This window comes from Drosophila hydei, unplaced genomic scaffold (genome assembly GCF_003285905.1).
Source record: "Drosophila hydei strain 15085-1641.00,03,60 unplaced genomic scaffold, DhydRS2 tig00000090-arrow-arrow-pilon, whole genome shotgun sequence".
Lineage (NCBI taxonomy): Eukaryota > Metazoa > Arthropoda > Insecta > Diptera > Drosophilidae > Drosophila > Drosophila hydei.
The window spans coordinates 292,968-310,453 of NW_022045662.1; the positions used below are offsets into that span (position 1 = coordinate 292,968).

Consider the following 17,486-nt stretch of genomic DNA (forward strand, 5'->3'; position numbering starts at 1 on the left):
TACACACATCCAAAGCTGTCTGTCAGGTGATCATGGCATGATCGGCTAGGAACAGCTTCAAATAATTTCGACAACAAAATGGTAATTGCCTTGAGCTTTTTATGATCAGTACAGAAGGACTGCAAGATCATGCAGAGAACGAATGAGAGAGAGAGAGAGATATAATGAGAGATCTGTTTGTCACGTTGTTGAAAGATCAAGTAGTCATCACAAGGATTACATCGAGAAAGTGATTAATTTATGTCTACACTAAAGAGAATATGAGATCAACAGATCAAGGAACGCTCAATTAATTCTATATAAAAGCGTGAAGATCAAAGTATTTGTGTATCATGTGCTTCTGCAAGGTGACCATGACATGATCGGTTGAGATCAGTATCGAAGTATTGCAAGGTCACAGAGACAGTGGGAGGGGGAGATCAGTTTATAATTTTCGCTCAAAATATGTCAAGCAAACTAAAGCGAACATAAGCTCAACAGATCAAGTAACGATCATTTATTTCTATTTGAAAAAAAAAAAACATCTTATGATCAAAATAAATATTATTAATAAATATTATGGATAAAGAAAAAAAATCGATTTTTGTTTGCATTATAATAATGAAGATCATGTCGGAGAGCGCTGTCAGCTGGCAGCTGTGGCCTGCTAGCGAGGAGGATTCTGCACATACTTGGATGTGTAGTACTTGACCTGATCCTTGCTCTGGTCGTTGCGGTGGCGCCCCTTGTAGCTGCAAGTGTGAGAGCTAATCAAGTGAACAGCTTTGAGTAGTTCGTTCAACAAACTCACCGCGAGTTCAAAATGAACCAGGTGCTGTCCTCGTGCTCCATGCAGCTGCCGGAGCAATCGAGCTCAATGCCAGACGCTCTGTGGCGCTTGGGGCTGCGCAGCAGCTTGCCCAGCGTATAGACTGGAAAGGCAAAGTACTCCCGCTTCAAGGCATAGCGCGAGCTCTGGCGCAACAACGGCGGTGCTGCTGTGGTGCTGGCCTGCGAGTCGTAAGGTGGCTCCATGCTCTCGTCCACATAGACTATCTGGAATGAAGATGAAGATGAACTAGCTGAGGCACTGGCGGTGCTGGTGCGCGTCTCCTCGAGCTCTGCTAACTGTGACTGCTCCGGCAGTGCCAGCTCCTGGCTGACGGAATCCTCAATCTCAGCCTCCAGCTGATCCAGCTGCTCCAGCTGCTCCAGCTCCTGCTGCTCTTGGGCCGCGCTGGCTGTGCTGGCTGTGCTGGCGGTGGTTGCCACCACGTAATGACGATGATTGTCGGGCGGCTCCAGTGCCGGCGAGCTGCGCAGCGTTGGCTGCCACTGCACCACTTCCTGGGGCGAGCGATAGGCATTGTACTGCTTCGCCTTCTTGGCTTTGCGCTTGTGCTTGCTGCGCGGCAGCTGCGTTTCGTAGGGCGTCGTCATGGGCGTCGTGGCTGCGAGTGGCTCAGAAGCAGTTGCCGTTGCTGGAGCTGTTGCTGGAGCAGTAGCAGATTCAGTAGCTGCAGTCGTATCTGTTAGGTATGTTTCTCTAGAGGAGCCTGCGAACAGAGTGGTGGCGGTGGCTGCAGCTGTGGCAGTGGCTGTGGCTGTTGTGGTTGTGGCTGTGGTTGTTGTAATCGGTGGCACAGTGATAGCCTCGTGGGCATAGAAGGGAATCAGCGTCAGATTGAGCAGCTCCCGCTGGCCAGGCAGTCGCAGGCGCTCCACAATGGGCTTGGGTCGGAACATGGGCGTCGAGGGCGGATAGAGCACCTGCCCGGGCACCGGCTCCTGCATGGGATAGCGCTGTGCACTCAGCATCGTGTTGAGCAGCAGCTCGCCCCTGGTGCCATTGTAGACGAAGATCGGGTAGCTGGCAGTGGGCAGAGCATTGTCACCGGGCACATTGTCGAATATGGGCAGCGACTGCGGCTGGCGGCGCCGTTGCGCCGGCTTGGGCCGGGACGTTGTTTGGCCCAGCTGCTGGACGTAGTGGCTCGGCAGCTGCAGGCGATGCGGCAGCACGAAATGGCGCTGGGCGAGCGATGGTGCGGCTAGCGGCGGCGCCACCAGATGCGGCAACTCCTCAGTTGTGTCGGGTCGCACGCGAATCGTGATCGCTGTGGGCAGTTGCTGTCGCTGCTGTCGGCGCTGTGCTCGGGCGCGTCGCATTATTGTGGCACGCGTGCTGGTGGCGTAGTCCGAGTCGTGCCGGGACTGGCGCTTCATCAGCTCATCCTCAAGTATCCAGAGCGGCCGTTGGCCCGCATCCAAGTAGCTGTGGGCCAGCGAGTAGGGCGTGCGCGCCTGCGTCCAGGTCCAGCTGCCGGGCAGAGCGCTCAGCAGGCGCAGCAGCGCCAAAGTCCAACTGCTCAGCGCCTCCATTTGCGTGTGCCTGTGCGTCTTCCAATTAAATGGCCAAGAGAGCAGCGCCAACTGCACTCTTTATATGCCAACTACTTGGCTTTCGTTTGACTTCGTTTGCAAATAATAGCCCAACTTGTTTTCGCCGGGTCAGCGCAGTTCAGTGGGTTGTGCCACATCCCAAATCCGGTGGCTCAAGTGGTTCTAGGGCATGTTTATGCCTCGGCTAACATTGTCACCTGGCTCTGCCGCAAAGTTCTCAGCAGCTGTTGCTATTATAATGGGTTACCCACCGATTGGAGTCATGCCTCCGACTGCTGTCCCCTTCCATGTTTAGTTTTAAGTGGATAATAAGTCTGAAGTCGATTGGCAATCGAATCTTAAATCAAAAATTTCACCCATTTTCCACTATTGTGCGTGAAATTGGGCATCTGCTCGTCTACGGATTCGAATAGATTGGATACAAATTTCTTAGCTGATCTGTGAGGCTTTGTTCTGATGGCTGCTAATGGAGTCTCTATTGGCTGAAGACTGACTGCAGCTGTTGCCAAGCCTGACCAAATAGTGGGCAGCGGGCAGCGGGTAGGAGGCAGGCCTTCATATGGACAGCTGTCAAAACGGACATTAATCAAAACACTCTAACTGATTTGCTTTCTGGCGGTGCGGAATGTTTCGTTGGGGCAACCATTCAGACATCGACATGCAACAATATTTTGGACGCATCGCCTGACGTTGGACGATCAAAACATGGCAGCCGATTCTGATGGGAATCCGCCAGTGCCTACAACGTGTGTGTGTGTGTGTGTGTGTGTGTGTGTGTGTGTGTATGGCTCTTAGTTGTGGGTCTTTTGTTTCACATTTGGCTCTACGCTTCTACATTTGTTTTTAGTCCACGGTGTTTGGAAAAACAATTTGGGCAACTTGCAAGTATTTCCCAAGCCAGAACGAGAACGAGAACGAGAACGAGAGCGTGAACGAGAGCGAGAGCGTGAGCGAGAGAGGCAGAGGGTGGCCGAGAAAACTGACAAACCAAACATGACCACAGCGGAGTGGAACAAGTGGAACGGCCCCGCCAAAATGGGGTTAATAGCCTTTGACAGACAATTGGACGACCACGGGCGGTGCGGCGATCGTGAGTTCTCACTTTTGGGTGGGGCAACGAAAATGGAAAATGAGAATGGAAAAATGATTTATTAGCCTGTGTATCTGTGGCTTTGATCGATCAATCGGCGCTATCTGCTGGTGCCTGCTCTTGTTCTCCCTTCTTTATACGCCTGTTCCGCCGGCTAATTACAAAAATAAAATCATTTTCCTCGATTGCTCAGCTCCGACTTTGGGATCAGAAGTCCGATCCGACGTCAGAAATGGCTGTGTGAACGAATTGAAAACGATTTTCCATCTATATCCATTCATTCATATCGATTATTAAGTGCTATGTTTAGGTGGTAATTTATGCCTACGATATTATATCATTTCGTTTGGGATCCCTCTGCACCCCTGCCCCCCTCTCTCACTGTCTCTCTCCCTGTCCAATTGCGTGACTTTACAGCATAATTAGATTGAATTGGAGGGCATTTGCCAGGGCTTTATGAGCTTTTAATGGTCTCTAATGCATTTTAAATTCGCTTAAGCGCATTGCTACTCTTCAGTTCCAGTGGATGTTCTCGGGGAACTGCTTATCTGAAATTCCACAGTGACTTTCCTATCTATCACACACGCTAACTCGTGCCCATAATTAACAGCTGGAAATATTTGGACAGACATAAGACAAACGCCAACTCTCTCGCACACACACACACACACCCGAATTTGTAGAGGAATGTAAGACTGGCATGTAAATCATAGGGTATCCGCTGAGCTCTGAGCCCAGTCAAGCGCATCGCATTTTTGACACCAACAATTTGTTCTGTCAATTTGTTATAGAATGCATTTTATGCAAATGAAATCTGTCCTCAATCTATCTCACAGCAACTTCACTTAGCGACCTGAGCCACACTCTACTCATATGTGTGTGTGTGTGTGTGCATCATATTTTGTGGCATTCTTTTTCAGTGGTGCTTCGTAGCATCAACTGATTGATGCGCCGCATACAGCGCACTATGAATAATAAACAATAAACTAATCAAGAGCCAAGGCGAAGATCAGCAGATGCATCTGTCAGATACACTTGCGACCTGACAGATGCAGACACAGATACAGATACAGCCAGAGACACAGATATAGATACATAGCAAATGTCAAATGATTCGTTTGTCTTACTCCTTATATCGTAGGTGTGGACACAAATGTATGCCAAGAGATAAATATACACACATATATATATATATATATATATAGATATATATGTATGTATGTATGTATGTATGTATGTATGTACATGCATGGCGACTGACTTGACGTGGGTTGCCTGGGATTGTGTATGTCACCTAATGACATTTGCCGAAGAGCTGAGCTATCTAATGGTCAGGTGTGAAATCTTAAGATCTCTGCTTAACTAACAAAAAGCTAAATTGACTTTCTGGATTATACGTAAGGAACTAAATATGTCTGGCATGAATTTCATATTTTATTTCGTATTATTAAGACTTCTATGAATATCTAAAAGTTCTCCGAATCGGAAGATTCTTTGCTTTCCAGGCTCCTAGGTTAGATGTGTCAGATGTTTAGATGTTGAGAAGGAGAGAGAGAGAAAGAGAGAGTGAGTGAGAGAGAGAGAAAGAAAGAGAGAGAAAGAGAAAGAGTCAGTTGTAAAGAGAAATTAAAAGAGAAAGAGAGATAGAGAGTCAGTAATAGGAGAGAAATAGGAGACAGAGAAAAAAATAAAGTGAGAGAGTAAGACAAAAACAGAGAAACAAATAAAAATTGTAAAGCAAGTAACACAGAGAGAGAGAAAGAGGTAAGAACAGAACGAAAGAGATAGAATAAGAAAGCTATAAAGACACAAAGAGAGAACGAAAGATCGAGAGAGAAATGCAGAGAAAGAGGCAGAGAGAGAGAGAGGGAGTATGTAGGAAAGTTCTGACTGACATATAGAGATAAAGAGAGAAAACGGAAATTGAGTTCAGTTGTTTAAGAGAAACATATAGAATGAGAGAAAGATAGAGAGACATATGCACACACATGTATGTATATACAAGTGTTTATAGATATATCTAAGCGATTCGTATCTTATCTGTGAACATATAATCGCTTTGCTCACATAAAACTAATTACCCTAGTCCCGCATACAATCTGGATTATTTATTGGACTCTTCAGATGGCTGCTTGCCTGCATCTGCATGGGCAGCGGCCATCCACATCCAGCCTTATCTGTGGCTGTAGTCATATCAATCAGAATATTAATTACAAGCCCATCCATTACACAGCCGCAGTCGACAGTCGGCGCTCGCCATCAGCTGGAAGTTCACGCAGAGCGTAAGAGAAAATAACATGAAGCGTCGGCACTTGAGATCAGCGAGAGCTTTTCGCGCGCGGCGATCGGTGTGCGGTGTGCGGTGTGCGGTTAATTGTTATTGGGCAGCAACAAGCTAGCAGCAGCAAGAAGCTCTTCCAGCACGCGCCGTCGGCTGCGTCACTGAAAGCTCGGCCGACGGTTCGTCTCGCGTTTCGCCTCTTCGCCTCGTCGCCTCGTCGCCTCGTCGCCTCGTCGTCCGATTGGCCGATTCGCCGACTCCAGCCCTGGGAATGTTCAGCATTCAATTTGCCTGCCTGGGCTCAGTGCGAATTGTGTTGTCGAGGCGCGCGGCGGCTACTTTGGAAACCGTTCGGTCCACTGCTTGCTCTTGCTCTCTTTCTCTCTCTCTCTCTATCTCTCTCTTATTGTATCTTCATTGCAAAATTGGTTTTGTTTTTGTTTTTTGGGTTTTGTTTTCGTCACAGAACTTGTTGTGCTGTATCGGAGCGAACGTCTAGCAACAAAGTGAGCTTTGCCTTAAAAATTTCGACTTAAAAACTCTTTCTGTTTAGACTCTTATAAATTTTTGCTCGTAGTTGCTTTTTTTTAAAAAAAAGAAAAGGAAAAAATAACCCTGAAATTTGGCACATATTCGTTGACATAAAAGTATATATGTGTGCATATATGTATATATGGGTAACTAACAAATAAACTCTGGTCTCCATCCCCTTTCCACACATCCCGATTAGTTGAAAAGAGCAACGAGATGAGCAGTCAAAGTGATCATATACCCACTATATCGCCGGGTCGCAAAGCCGCCTTTCAGGTGATGTCGGGCGGCTCGGCTGGATTCCTGGAAGTGTGCATAATGCAGCCGCTCGATGTGGTCAAGACACGCATGCAGATTCAAGCGCGTCCTGCTGCCATCACCGCCATCCCCGCAGCCGAGGTGAGTTCATAAAGTTCATGCACTGTCAGCCATGTAAACAAAGGTGTTTTGCCAAAAGAAACCTAAGCGTAATACATGTACGGTTCAAGAGGCTTATGTGCTTAGCTCGCTAACCAATTGTCTATGTGTGTGTGTGTGTGTGTGAGTGTGGCATAAGCAAGACGCCGATAAGAACCAGACCGCTTTTATGACATGCCCAAAAGAGACCCCAACACGCACCAATCGTACTGCCCAGCTGATAGGGCAGATATGTACTTGTCTATGTCTATGTGTGTGTGTGTGTGTGTATTTTGAGGTCGTGTCAAGGTCACCAAAAGCGACAGTCAAACAAATATAGATTGCTATCCAATGGACACACTCGCACAGCTGACGAGTGCTTCAATACTTACAAATGTGTGTGTCAACATCTCTACCTACACCTACACACACACACACACATACATATACATGCTTACATATAGACATACGCTTATCGATTGAGCGCTGTTCTCAAAATTTTGACTTATCTCTGGCGAATTTCATGGTCTTTAAACTCGTTAAAATTATCACCGAAACGCGTGTTCCCAAGTGAAATAAAACAAATTGAAACGTCCTATTGCACTTACCATATCTTATCGGCTCATATTTGAGATCTTATGTTCTCAGCTTTTGAAAATGCATCCGTTCCATAGATAACTAAGCCTTTATATATTCAACTGTTATAATGCCTATATTACCGGCTATATACTGAAGATGCCGAGAATAGCTAAGAACAAAGAGATGCTGGATGTATATGAATATGTATATATATATATATATATATATATATATATATATATATATATATATATATATATATATATATATATATCTATATATATATATATGTATATATATGCATGTATGTATAATACGCATACGGAAACTTTGCTCTTCATATATATATATATATATATATAATTAAAAAATTATATAAATATGTAGTTGAGAAATAACTAATAGCATCACTATGCAAGTTTTTAAACAAATTACTTATGTGTGGTGCTATTTTATATTTCGCAGCTGTATTTGCAGTTATATATATATATGTATATATATATATATATATATATATATATATATATATATATATATATATATATATATATATATATATATATATATATATATATATATATATATGTGTGTGTGTGCGTGCGTGCGTACAGCTCATGATGATATTTCTATGCGTTTAACTAATTTATTAGCACATTATCAAAATAGATGCAAAAGTAATTTAAATTACACACACACACACACACACACACACACACACACACACACACACACACACACACACACACACACACACACACACACTCACACACACTACCACACACATAGAAGAGTTAAATCAGCTAATAAACTAATTGCGAAAGCTTCCAGTTTTTGTTTTGTTTTTTTTTTTATGATATTTGCGTGCCGTGAGCAGTGGAAAATGGAACAAAATATTTTTAAGTTACGCCAAATACCGCTAAGTTTGAGTCTATTTTTGAGTGACATAAAAAGCTTCTTCTGCTTTAATTACAAAGGAGTTCAATCAGCTCTTAACAGACTTGCTTTTCGAGGCTTATCTTTATACATAGATATATAAAATGGAATTCCTATTCAGCTGAACTGACTGCGAGCCCTATCTGATTGCAGGTGCACTACTCTGGCGTGTTTGACTGCTTCGCGAAGATGTATCGGCAGGAGGGCATCGCGTCGTATTGGAAGGGTCTGATGCCGCCAATACTGGCTGAGACGCCCAAGAGGGCCATCAAGTTTCTGGTATTCGAACAGACAAAGACGTTCTTCCAGTTTGGCTCGCCGACACCGACGCCGCTGACGTTCGCACTGGCGGGCTTAACGGCTGGCACGCTGGAGGCCATAGCTGTCAACCCGTTCGAGGTGGTCAAAGTGTCGCAGCAGGCGAATCGCCAGAAGAAGCTGATCGGCACCTTCGATGTGGCACGCGACATTGTCCGCAACGATGGCATCGGACTGCGCGGCCTCAACAAAGGCCTGACCGCCACAATGGGCCGCAATGGCATCTTCAACATGGTCTACTTCGGCTTCTATCACAGTGTCAAGAACCTGGTGCCGGAGAGCAAGGACAACACTTGGGAGTTCATACGCAAGGTGACCATCGGCTTTATGGCCGGCACCCTCGCCTGCTTCGTCAACATACCCTTCGACGTGGCCAAGTCACGCATCCAGGGACCCCAGCCGATGCCCAACCAGATCAAATACAGCGGCACGCTCCAATCCATTCGTACCGTCTACAGGGAGGAGGGCTTCCGTGCCCTCTACAAGGGCCTGGTGCCCAAGATCATGCGCCTGGGACCTGGCGGCGCCATCATGCTCCTCGTCTTTGACTACACATACGAATACCTTTTGTTGAACCATTCATAGTCCTCTCCTAACAAACATAGCTATAAGAAACTGTTGGATTTTTTTTTTAGACTTGCTTGAAAATATCTAGTAATACCAGAACTGGCGAACAGATGTAAATACATAATTAAACACTTCACCTTATTCAGCGGCGTTTGTTCTTAATCTGGTTCGAATTGGTGGAGAACCTTTCAGATACTGCTGCTTGACTCGGGCGAGACAACTGCGAAAGAGGAATCCCTCCTTTTGTAGATTATTTCCATATCAGAAGAGTTGTCGAAACAGAGGCATACGCCAGGGGGAGAGAGGGCGCGATAGGGTGTCTGAAGGGCAGACGATGGCTTGGCCACAATCGGAGCCAAAGCTCCATTTTATCACATCCAGACACACATGGCGTACATCAACAAGGTCTGATATTTCCCGGTTGCTAAATATCTTCAATTTCTGGTAAGCCGGAAAGTTCTTGACTCGAAAATGCAACGCCAAAAAGTATGCTATAGCATTGCAAACAAAGTCTAGAATTCTCCACTAAGCAGCATACTTTCCGACAATAGATATATCGATATAAGTAGCTGCTAAATCGTCACAGATCAGAGCAAAGTAAAAACATTAATATCACATTTAGTCTATGAACATCTTTTGTAGTATTTATATAAATAAATCGATTTGCATAACCTAGGCCATAAGGTAAATGTGGGTACATATAACATCTAGTTTGTTGTAATTTCTCTCGATTCTGGTACATATATATATGTATTTAGACGCTTCTATATAAGTATCTTGTTAGGGTTTCCGTTTCATTAACATTATCTAGCTGCAACGGAGATCAAGGTATTCGAATGTATGTATATATACATATATATATATATGTGTATGTATATATATAGAACTCTTTTTACTACATTGTTTCGTTTTTAATTGTCTTATATATAGTCAATTTAATTGGATTACAATTAATATAAGGTTGGCAGAAGCGAGCAATTGGTTGTATTTGATTCCTTTCCTATGATCCATCAACATTTTCATTGTTATTTTTAATAAATAATTGTAACTTTTAATTAACGTTCTGTTTCTTTACATGTTTTCTTTTCTTGTTGCATTCAGTTGTTTTTCTTTTGCTATTGTTTGCTAAAATTAACATTTTATCGTCTTTTGAGGCAATGTTAATCTTTTTTGGACCACAGACTAAATATATAAATATATATGTATATATATATATATATATATATGGATGTATATATATGCAACTAACTTAAGACTATTTAATAAAATTTGTAAAAAAATTTATATATATATATATATATATTAGGTATTCCGAATGCTGTCGCTCAACTTCCCTAGCTATGCTTTTGCACATGTTTATTAAAAAAAATATCGAATTGCTAGGGTTTTTATAACTATAATAATAATCATAATAAAATAAATATAATTTATTTTAATTATCTGTTTTTGTTGTGGTATATGTATTTAAGGTATCATATCAAAATAATGTTGCAAACATGTTCAATTTTTACGACAAAATCCAAAAGAAAATGATCAAAAACCTTCGTTATGTCAATAAACTAAATAATTTTGCTGCATATCTTGTGTGTGCCAAATCGCTGTCGTGTGTGGGTGTGTAGGCATACATATACATATATACATATTCATGTACATTCATATACATATACATATACATATTGCCTCTTGGTCTATCAATCAAATTTATATAAAATGCATTCCACTGCCACTCTTTAGATCTGAGTCCGTTTTCTGTCTCTATGTGTGTGTGTCTTTTCAGTCAATCATCCATGTATGTGTTTGTATCTGTGTTTGCATATATATGCCTAGGCATATATCTCGCCTGCTGATCTATCCATAGCTTTATAAGAGAGAAAATACAGTATAAAATGCATTCTTGCCACTTTTTAGATCTGAGCCTTTGCGTGTTTTTCAGTCCATCTGCTTCGTTGTAGGTCGCTGACGCGCCGACGCGTTCAAAATGCAAAATTTAAGGATAATAACAAAAACAATCAGGAACAATATTAAAAAAAATAATTAAATTTCAAATATCTATCCTAAGCTAATGGAACGATGCTGGCGGTCAGTTTGCACCGCTGGAGCTGGTCTCCAGTTTCTAATAGATGCGTTCATAGAACAGCAGATACGCCTGTGCCTTGAGAGCCGCCTCCTCGCTGACCTCCTGGACACGCGAGTCCGATACGTAATACCATTTGCCGGGCGGTGGCTGCACATTGGCCGCTTCTTCGGGCTCACCGTTGGCCATGCCCGCCGTCTGATCGGATGAGGCGCCAGTGCCCGCAGCACCAGCAGTAGAATCAGATGCGGCAGCAGCTGCATCGTCATCGACAGGGCCATTACTGAGGTCGGATGAGGCCTCGTCTGAGGTGGATGCATTGCTGCTTGAGCTGGTAAAATCATCGCTATCATCCATTGCATTCATGCGCATCTCACGCGCCTTCTCCTTGACCAACAGTTCCTCAAGCTTCTTCAGCTGTTCATCGTCCTGATCTAGTTCGGCCTTGCTGCCATGCGGCAGGAACTTCCAGCGCTTATCATCGGGCGTCACCTTAGGACGCACCTTCACATAGGCCGTGTAATGTCCGCCATATAAACCGCCAGAATGCTCGACAACGCCATAGAGCGCGTACAGCAGCTTCTTTTGTTTGCGATCGATGTTGGGCAAGTTCTTTACTTTGGAGCCGCAGAAGGCGGCTATGTCCAGCAGGACCGTGTAGCTGACAGGCCGCGTTAACTTGCGGAAGATACAACGCGGACCCAACTGGAATCTCTTCAGATGTAGAATTAGCACAGCCGGCGGACTGGAGACCAGCAGTTGCTTTGTCGCATTTGTATTCACGGATTTGGCTTGCGGATCGGGGCCGTTGATACGCCGTGTGCAGCTCTCGCAGCCGACCTTGTTTTGACCCGTCATCAGCTCTACGGCGGTAAAGTTGTTAAGACACGACGGCACTGAACACTCACCCACCTCGCATTGATATCGAGGCGCAATCGTAGTGCTCCAGTCCGAGTAGCTTTGGGTGCGCACTCGTTTTGTGGGCGCCGCACTCTTGGCCTGTTCGCGAAGTCTCAGCTGCTCCATCTGCAGCTGCAACTGCCCCGATGAGAATTGCCGTATTATAGAGGCGCCCTCTTCGCTCAAGCTGGCGTTTACCAAGCTAGCTGCCGCGCTGTCTATTTCTGTTGGTGCATTCTTATTCGTACCATTGCAGACTCCGTTATTATTATTATTGCTATTGTTGCTATTGCTGGTGGTGCTGGTGGTACTGGCAGCGCTGTTGGTGGTTGTGGTGGGTGCCGGACTGGTGGCTATGCCTGAGTCTGTAAATAGAGATAGAGTGAGATAACATTATCATTTGCTGTCTCTTTCGTATGTATTTACATTGCCTCCATATTGGGCATGTTGTCTTACCATTCTCGTCTTCCTCCAGCGAATCCTTGTCCATGTGCTCGGGCGTATCGTCGCGTTTTTCGCTGACCGGCTGCGAATTACCATTGCTGTCTGTGTAGAACTTGGCATTGCTTCCGGCTGCTGTATCGTCAACTAGATTGTCCTCAACATCGGCATCAGAGTGCTCGGATGTCGTTGCACTCTGGGAAAGTGATTTAGCACGTGGACCCTCGCCCCAGGGAGCGGAGCGCGTCTTCTCGCTATCGGTATCCGCAGACGTAGGCTGTGCTTGTCCATGGCTATCCCCACTCCCGGGCTGTTGGTCGCCATCGATATCATCTCCTCCTCCTCCGCCGCCGCAGCCACCACCGCCGCCACAACCACCACCGTTTGTCTCGTCAGTGATGTTTAGTTTGAGCGAGAGCTTTTGGGCTTGTTTGGTGCGCTGGTGCTTGGCGGCACGCTTGGCCTTCCGCTCGCGCTCCTTCTCCTTCTTCACCTGTGCCTTGGATAGTCCCAATGATTCCTGTCCATCAGCATGCAGATAAAACGGAGACGATGTCAAACCCATATCCACCTCGCCGTTGCAGAGCTTCGGGTTGAGAATGCTGTTGTTGTGAGCGGAGGAAGGCGAGGTCTCGGGACTAGTTCTGCGGCGCTGCGGGGGTTGCGGCTTTTCGACAGCCACGGGCAACGACATGTCCAGAAAGTACTCGTGGCGTGAAGAAATGTTAAAGCAGTCTTGGCATTTGAGCGTCGAGACCAGGAAGCCGCGAAACACTTGCTCCGGGCGCAGTATGCGATCGGCTGCCTGATTGCCATAGATCTTGCATTTCTGGCGCAACTCCTCAGACACGCTGTTAATATCCTGATCCTTGTATCCTAGATTTTGCAAAATGACGCGCTGATAACGCTTCAAATCCTCAGAGCGTACGCTCTCCAGCAACTGGCGCAGCAGCTCGTGTGCATCGTGCTGATCACCGCCAGTAAACTGTGGACATTTAGCACACAGTTTATCAAAGAGTTTGCTGGGCGTAAACACACTGCCACCGGACTGCAGTTCCTCTAGTGCATTGGCGAGGGCAGCGGTGAGATTGCCCCACGAGGAGAGCGTGCCCTTTATAATTGGCAGCTCAATATCACCCTTATCCTTGAAATTAAAAGTGCCACCGGGCAATACAAATCTAAGAACAAGTTGAAATTAGCAAGAGAATTTCCACTTGGCTTATTGGGACTTACTGCTCTCCTGGTTCTGCCAGCTCCTTGAGTACATCCAGAAGAAATGGTGTTTGCGCCAGACACTGCATAACGGCATTAAAGAAGCACGTATTGCCCAAGTTTGTTAGACCACGGACGCGTGGCAAACGATCCAGTTCCGGACTGCCCAGTGATGGAGTAGCCGGTAGACCAGTCGCCGTCTGATAAATGACACGCTTATCCAGCACACGTTTGGCCATGCCCGGCACTGTGCCAGTTGAGCTGGCTGGTGGTGGCGTTGGAGGCGGCAACGGTATGGCCGCATTGCCTTCATTGGCCGTGGTCATTATCTGTTTGCCGCCAGTCATCGGCACAATTGGATTAATCTGATCTAAAGTTGATAGTATTTTGTACTGTACGTCGGCTACGGTTGCGAGCGGTTTCTGTGCCAGACGCTTCACCAGTTCCACACAATCGAGCAGATTCTTACGAGAGTTAGCAGACACCTCGGTGCCGCAATCATAGCACCAGATCTTAAATGAGCGCGTATTTAAAGCCAGCGCATGTGAGTCAGAGTGCGGAGTCTAAAAGTGGACGAAGTTGAAAGTAAAATTAGCACGGAAAGGATATATAGTAGATTGGGTTTTGTGTCACCTGATAGTGCAGCAACGCGTGCTTGTTGCGTTCGCGGCTGCACAGCTGCGTGCCGCATTTGAGGCACAACCAGAGGGTGTTGTCGTATTCACAGACAGTTGAGTCGGCGCCACTATCATTGGGCGGATTAAGTTTCTGGCACATCTGGCAATCGTAGAGCAATCCCGTGGACTTCAAATGGCGCCGCAAACGCGTCGGATCTACCGCCTTCTTGATGTGTTGGCAACTTGTGGCACTGCTTCCGGCGCCAGCATGTCCATTCACAAGCTCCTCCTCGCCCGAGTCTGTCCAGCTGCTGCCGTCCTGTTGTGCGTCGGTCTGTCGTTTCTTAACCATGGTGCCGCTGCAGCTTTTGCAATTGCTCAACTGACCCAGCGGCTCTCTGGCCTCCCTCACGCTCACTGAAATGGAATAAGAGTAGACTGTAGCTAGGACGCGGCCGACCAGAAGCACTACGGCTCGGATAGTTCGCTCCAGATAGTGGTATATAGAATATGAAATTGGTGTACCCTCTGTAGCAGTGTCATTAATTTCGTCGACCTGATTGTTATTTTCGCTGATATTACTATGATCGCTGATGTTATTACTGTTGATGTTGATGATTTTGTTGTTTCTGTTGATGTTGTCTTTGTTGTTGTTATTGTTATTGTGACAGTTGCATACGCGGTTCTCCATTGAGCACTTTTAAGAGCGCAGTGATTCCAAGTTTATTAAAATTCTGTTACTGCTTTGTTTACGTTATTCGTTTTCTATGACTGATTACAAATCCTGATATAGTTTTTGAAAAGATTTGACGTCGATTTGACACCGCCTAGCAGTTGGCCGTCTTTGTTGTGCTGCTCACAGTGGCAAACGTGTCTCTTAGCTACGGCACACAGTTCGTACCGCCCTAGAGATGCAGGCACAACATTGGGTGGGAGACCTAGCTTGATTTCGAATATACAGCCAAGCAATAAGGAAACAGGTTTCAAATCGCAACTGAATCAATTAACAGTTAGTATATATCAATTATATATATACTTCTATCTTAACTATATGTTAGAGTGGATCAGATCATAGACTTCGACTTATACTTAGTCTTATCTGATAAGCTTTACTTATGTTCCTAATGTTTAATATTAGTGTTTGACACATCTTAGATAATCAAGCTGTGTCAGCAGAGAACTTTGACTTGGAAGAGTGTTTAAGCTTCGGCAAAGTGAGAACGGTTCCGCTTGTTGTTGCTGGGTGTGTGTGTCTGTGTCTGTGTCTGTGTGTTCAATGCTGTCTCACTTATGGCTACATTGTGGGGTGGCGCAGTATTTTGGATTTTTTTTTTTTTAATTTTGGGGTCAAATCTTTGACGCACGTTCATTGGCCCGCAGCGCTTCTTCAACAACAGCAGCAGCGCTGCTGTTTGAGGTTAAGTTTAAGTTCAGGTGCTGCCATATTGGGCAGCAGCAACAGCAGCAGCAGTAGTAGCAGTCGCAACAATCGCATTCGCAGTCGCAGCATTGTTGTGCTTCGTGTCTGCTTTTGTGTTTGTGTTGTCGGTCGTGTGAGCCACGCAACGCAACGCGACGCAACTGTCATAAGCAGCACATTGGAATCTCGGGGACAGTAAACCCATTTTTTGACAATATATACAAAAGCACGCACACAAATGTGCGCACATACATATATCTATACACACATACAAACACACCCACACCCACACGCAAGCTCGCTCGCTCGCATGGAATCGAGACAGGATAGTTATAATGGTTGCGACTTATGTTTGTCCCTAGTCAGTCCAGGTGCTACATTTTTTTGCACACTCATCGTGTGTGCATTGCGTCGTTTTTATTGACTTACCTTGAGTTAGATACTGCAATATGCGATGTACATTAAGTATTTTAGCGTTTCTGTAGATTTGCGCCTAACCACTGCGTAAACACCAAGCAAACAAAAAAACGTGAGCTTGAATTGCGTTCGCATTCGCATTTAATAAGTAAAAGAAAACATCGAAACAACAAATCGATTGTGCTCCGAAATGCAACTAGGCTTAACCGATACTACACAAAGCGATGGGCTGAGCCATCGATACGCCACAGTGACAGCTGTGCCATTGAAAGTGGTGGTCGGTCGAATAGAGACATCGATATCTTTTTGAGCGGGCATTCAAATTTGAAGTGTAAACTTTTAGCTTAGTTATGCAGAAATGTGGCACTGACTTCTCATCGTCTGACGTGCGCCAAAGAAAGCATATCCTACTTATTTTTTTCTGGAAACTGAGTGCTAACGAATCGAAATAATCGATTCGCAAAGGAGCAGAATTTCCCGGGCTTTCGCCGCTCGTACAGTTTCCACCATATCATACCATGCCATACATTTTTAAAAAGATCACGATTGCTAGGAAATAACATTTCCTGATCATATCGGCCAGCACTTTTGCTATTGCCAGTTATATATAGTTTATCACACGGATTAAAAGTATTGGAATAATATCCATTACGATCGTCAATCGAAGATTCAAACGGGAAGAGAAGTGAGCGCCATCTCTTTTAACTCAATTTGGTGACATGTCTTTATGCCACCCTGTTTAATCGCTCAAATCTAGCGTGCGCTATCGATGCCCCTTCATGACTGTCGATCAGTTAAAATTGCGTGTGGCAAGATTTTGAAAGCTAGGTGGCGTTACAGAACATTGCTGCGTTCGCCACCTAGAGTTCAATATTCATTAGTTCTATTAAGTCTAATCAGCAGCTGTAATTACTATCGCATAAAAGTAGCATCGATGAGGCCGATTAGCGACTGCGCAGGGTGGCATAGAGAAATGCCGACGAATTGAATAAGCTGGAGTTGTGGCGCTCATTTCTCTTGAATTTTGAATCGTTAACTGACGTGCGCCACAGAGATCAAATCCAAATACTTATATTCTGCGTAAGTCTCACCCATTATTTTTAAAATAATTTATATTAAATAGGCAATAGCTATTTCTTTCAGCTGACGCCACCTGTTGGCAAATACCAGCACTTGCATACTCTAAATGAAGCTGAAATTTACAGTTTTTAGCTGCAAAAGTCTCAGCTTTCGAAGAATTGGAACTTAAAATATTAAAAAAAAATTATATATTTATTTCGCTTACAATTTCTCTTAAAATGCTAAAAACTCTGATTAAAGAAGACAAA

General features: G+C 44.9%; 3 protein-coding genes across 5 annotated transcripts; 1 reads left to right on the forward strand and 2 right to left on the reverse strand.

Annotated features, from left to right (window-relative positions):
- Positions 1-646: 646 nt before the first annotated feature.
- Positions 647-2,361, reverse strand: LOC111598105. The gene is made up of 3 exons (XM_023313156.2): positions 1,585-2,361; positions 791-1,440; positions 647-731 (listed from the first exon to the last, which is right to left on the reverse strand). Exons 1-3 carry the CDS (start codon positions 2,359-2,361, stop codon positions 647-649), a joined length of 1,512 nt encoding a protein of 503 aa, XP_023168924.2.
- Positions 2,362-6,070: 3,709 nt separating this feature from the next.
- LOC111598124 (mitochondrial 2-oxodicarboxylate carrier) lies at positions 6,071-9,210 on the forward strand. Of its 2 annotated transcripts, none has more exons than XM_023313183.2 (3): positions 6,071-6,259; positions 6,484-6,683; positions 8,346-9,210. In XM_023313183.2, exons 2-3 carry the CDS (start codon positions 6,501-6,503, stop codon positions 9,093-9,095), a joined length of 933 nt encoding a protein of 310 aa, XP_023168951.1. In that variant the 5' UTR covers positions 6,071-6,259; positions 6,484-6,500; the 3' UTR covers positions 9,096-9,210. The 2 variants fall into 2 exon arrangements, with proteins under 2 accessions (XP_023168951.1, XP_023168952.1); XM_023313184.2 differs by lacking the exon at positions 6,071-6,259 and adding an exon at positions 6,271-6,400.
- A 1,286-nt stretch (positions 9,211-10,496) lies between these two features.
- Positions 10,497-16,371, reverse strand: LOC111598131 (ubiquitin carboxyl-terminal hydrolase 16). 2 transcript variants are annotated; one of them, XM_023313193.2, is made up of 5 exons: positions 16,171-16,371; positions 14,338-14,738; positions 13,726-14,267; positions 12,508-13,670; positions 10,497-12,416 (listed from the first exon to the last, which is right to left on the reverse strand). In XM_023313193.2, exons 2-5 carry the CDS (start codon positions 14,671-14,673, stop codon positions 11,191-11,193), a joined length of 3,267 nt encoding a protein of 1,088 aa, XP_023168961.2. In that variant the 5' UTR covers positions 14,674-14,738; positions 16,171-16,371; the 3' UTR covers positions 10,497-11,190. The 2 variants fall into 2 exon arrangements, with proteins under 2 accessions (XP_023168961.2, XP_023168960.2); XM_023313192.2 differs by lacking the exon at positions 16,171-16,371 and adding an exon at positions 14,847-15,120.
- Positions 16,372-17,486: the final 1,115 nt, after the last annotated feature.

Coding starts and splice junctions, on each gene's coding strand:
- LOC111598105 (XM_023313156.2), bottom strand. CDS start 2,361: ATGGAGGCGCTGAGCAGTTGGACTTTGGCGCTGCTGCGCCTGCTGAGC. Junction 1,441..1,584: donor CCACAGCCACAACCACAACA/GCCACAGCCACT, acceptor ACTGCTTCTGAG/CCACTCGCAGCCACGACGCC. Junction 732..790: donor TGGTTCATTTTGAACTCGCG/GTGAGTTTGTTG, acceptor TCACACTTGCAG/CTACAAGGGGCGCCACCGCA.
- LOC111598131 (XM_023313192.2), bottom strand. CDS start 15,012: ATGGAGAACCGCGTATGCAACTGTCACAATAACAATAACAACAACAAA. Junction 14,268..14,337: donor ACGCGTTGCTGCACTATCAG/GTGACACAAAAC, acceptor GTCCACTTTTAG/ACTCCGCACTCTGACTCACA. Junction 12,417..12,507: donor GCTGGAGGAAGACGAGAATG/GTAAGACAACAT, acceptor CTCTATTTACAG/ACTCAGGCATAGCCACCAGT.
- LOC111598124 (XM_023313183.2), top strand. CDS start 6,501: ATGAGCAGTCAAAGTGATCATATACCCACTATATCGCCGGGTCGCAAA. Junction 6,684..8,345: donor CCGCCATCCCCGCAGCCGAG/GTGAGTTCATAA, acceptor ATCTGATTGCAG/GTGCACTACTCTGGCGTGTT.